The 3,241-nt window shown below is 34.8% G+C and overlaps 1 protein-coding gene across 1 annotated transcript in view; it reads right to left on the bottom strand.

Moving 5' to 3' along the window:
* Positions 1 to 1,722, bottom strand: part of LOC105622910 (E3 ubiquitin-protein ligase parkin) — a 9,750-nt gene extending 8,028 nt beyond the window's left edge. Inside the window, exons 1-5 of the mRNA XM_012204319.1 lie at positions 1,465 to 1,722; positions 1,174 to 1,375; positions 710 to 1,073; positions 427 to 628; positions 185 to 337 (exon numbers count right to left, since the gene is read on the bottom strand). Coding sequence (XP_012059709.1) covers positions 185 to 337; positions 427 to 628; positions 710 to 1,073; positions 1,174 to 1,375; positions 1,465 to 1,722 — 1,179 coding nt within the window. The remainder of the gene's footprint in view (positions 1 to 184; positions 338 to 426; positions 629 to 709; positions 1,074 to 1,173; positions 1,376 to 1,464) is intronic.
* Positions 1,723 to 3,241: the final 1,519 nt, after the last annotated feature.

Raw genomic sequence — 3,241 nt, 5'->3', positions numbered from 1 at the left:
TCTCTCTCTCTCTCTCTCTCTCTCTCTCTCTCTCTCTCTCTCTCTAATATAGGATTTTCAAATTCGTGTAAAAAATTATAATTAAAAAAATGTGCAACTTAAGCACAATATGCAATTGAATAAAAAAAGATGAAAAAACGTGTAAAAAAATTTTTAGAACGAAAATGTTATATCAGTTACTTACACCACATCCACCAATACATTGAATTTTCCGGCATTCTATATCATCTTCTGTAGAAGGTGGTATAATACCCATCCCACAGTTTGGTCGTGGACATAAAAGACCACCAGCACGTAAAACATGTTCTTCCGTACTAAATCTCTGATATCTTTCATACTGCATATTATTATACATATACTATGAAAATATGTCAAAAAAATTTAATTCAATATAACAAATATATAAAATTATGTTATACTATTGACCTGTTCCGTGTTAAGGAGATGAAAATGGTGAATTTGATGGATAAAAGAATTGGGGCATCCAGCAGGGCAAGACAATGTATAATATCCCTCGGTAGTATCAAATTCAAATTGTCGCTCGTGTAAACGAACTGTGCAATATTCACGAAAGCAGTCAAGACAAGTCACATGCCCAGCCTCGCATGGAAATACCAATACAATATCTCTAGATAACAAAATATTAATATTAGTTATCATCTAAAATAAGTATACTCTTGAAATATTATATTTTCATACTACTAAGCACCTGATATCTGTGCAGGCTAAACAAGGAATATTCTTCAAGTTTGGCTTTATGAGATAAAGGGGTACAGCTTCATCATTTTCCCCTAAACTGGGATGCTTAGCACATTTAAAATAAAAATGAGCATAATTAACTTGATTCTCTGTTTCATCACTAAACGTACTTGAAGTTACAGGACAAAAATCATTTTCGCAATGTACAGATATTCTCCTTGATTGCAACACATCTGGCCAACATTGAGGATCTCTATCAACAGTTACAGCACCACTACCGCATCTTGCACATTTGACCCTTAATTTACCTGTGGTCACATCTTTACAGGGAGCTGAACAGTATACATAAAAATGTGCTCGACTTTCCTGCTGCTCTGTCAGCAATAATAAGATGATGAATTAATTATCCTTGTTTCTCATTGTTATTATTTGTAGAATTATCTATAGAATCATTTAGACTAATATCGTTGTCACCTTTAGAGGATAAATTTTGTTGATCTGACTCATCCAAGGATAAATCCATAAGTGTCTCGTTCATAGGTTTGCTACCACTGTCATTCAAATTGGATGTCTCTGATGTAGATTCCTCTATAAGACTTACATTTGCTCTCCTTTTATCTTGCATTTTGGGCGTTCGTACTGCATGTAAAATGCTCTGTTGTCCTAAATCACATTCCTGCAACATTAAATGTAAATGAATATTATAATCAGATATGCAAGTAGAAAAACATTTTTATATGCATGTGTATATAAGCAAGCTCTCACCTCTATTATTATTGAATCATGCAGTTCTTTACCTGCAAATATAATTTTAATGTTTTCTGGCGCTATCCCCATCCGAGGCGCAACGATCTCCTTTAGATTTTTTATGTCCCATTTGGGATCCAACTCGACGGACAGAGTATTGCCTGTATTCGTTTTAATGTATATGCTTAAAGAATTAGACATCTTCTGTTTGCCAAACCAAAATAATCGCAACATTCCGAGAAACGCGCTTTTCACTAAATTAAACAAAAAGCTCATAATTCTCATATATTTCGTGCGAGCACGTTTTCGAACTAATTTGGACACAGTTTGAATTCACATATTAATTCGAATGAACTCAGACTTCAATTGATGTATGTAGATTGGTGATGTATATACATATGTATATACATATGTATCGATTGTTAGACTATCATATGGTGAAAGGATAACAGAAGTCTGTTCACGTTAAGACTTAAACATATAGTCTGTTTTCTGTTCCTGCACTACACTGCACTAGATTAGCACTCTCTTTCTCACTTACAACAAACTGTTACAAAACATATACCTATTTCACTTCAAGTTCCAAACGTGTCACAGTTTAGCCATAGAAAACAGATCTATAATAACACAGGTAGTAGGCATAGGCAATAGAGAATAATGAGATCTCTAATCAGAAGAATTGATTCTGTATCTTCAAACAAAGAGATCAATTTTGTATCTTGGAACGAGATGAAAATTACAAAAGTGAGCAAATTTCTCTTCATGCACTGCTTTCGCTGCATGCATGATTCAATCTACCGCCAATTGCATAACCCCGCCTCTTTCGGTGCATGAGACCGCATGAAGTGTCTCATTTCTCGAGCTGAGATAGTTCATGCAGTTTATGCATTCAATATATTTTAGCGCGAAATTGAAATCATAGGTGGTTCGGCTGAAGCAAGTGTATTCAAACTCATGTAACGGTTAAAGATACGTAAATAGGGTGTAGGGTTCAGAATACCCAAAAATTTTTTAAATTTAACATTTCATATATACATATATTATATTATATATATATATATATACGGTATAATACTGGTATTACTGAAAAATTATGCGTATACTGATATTATGAAAATTTCGGTTGAATATCGGTATTTAATGTTCAATACTGATATTTGGATCTCGGTTTTGCGTATACTGCAATATTAGAATATCAGTTTTTAGTCCCTGATTTATTAGGTATACAACTTTGCTTCCGCCGTTTTCCTATAGATGGCTTTAGTGGTAAGTGGTGGTCGAAATAAATAGATCATAGACGTCATACAATAAACTTGGGCATCTGTCAACATAACCCCATAGAAACATTAGTCAATTTGTGTCTGCATCATAAAGTTATTCTCGATTGAAAATGTCAGTTTACGAACCAAATTCTCATCACTTGCGGGAGGTTTTAATTTTTTGCTTCAATATGAAGAAATCTGCGGCTGAGGTTTATCGAATGCTCTCAAATACTTATGGTGAGGCCGCTATTAGTGAAAGAACGTGTCGTGAGTGGTTTCAACGCTTCAAGAACGATGATTTTGACGTCGAAGACCGGCATAGCGATGGAAGAGAGAAGGTTTTCGAAGATGCAGAATTGGAGGCATTACAAGACTTGTGTTAAAATCAAGAAGAATTGGCACGATCATTGGGAGTGACTCAATAAGCCATTTCAAAACGCCTCAAAGCCATGGGAATGATTCAGAAGCAAGGAAATTAGGTGCCGTACGAGTTGAAACCGAGAGATGTTGAACGGCGTTTGTTTGCTTGTGAA

Source organism: Atta cephalotes (assembly GCF_000143395.1).
Source record: "Atta cephalotes unplaced genomic scaffold scaffold00050, whole genome shotgun sequence".
Classification (NCBI taxonomy): domain Eukaryota; kingdom Metazoa; phylum Arthropoda; class Insecta; order Hymenoptera; family Formicidae; genus Atta; species Atta cephalotes.
The sequence above is the reverse complement of the archived record's forward strand: the minus strand, read 5'-3'. Positions and strand labels throughout refer to the sequence as shown.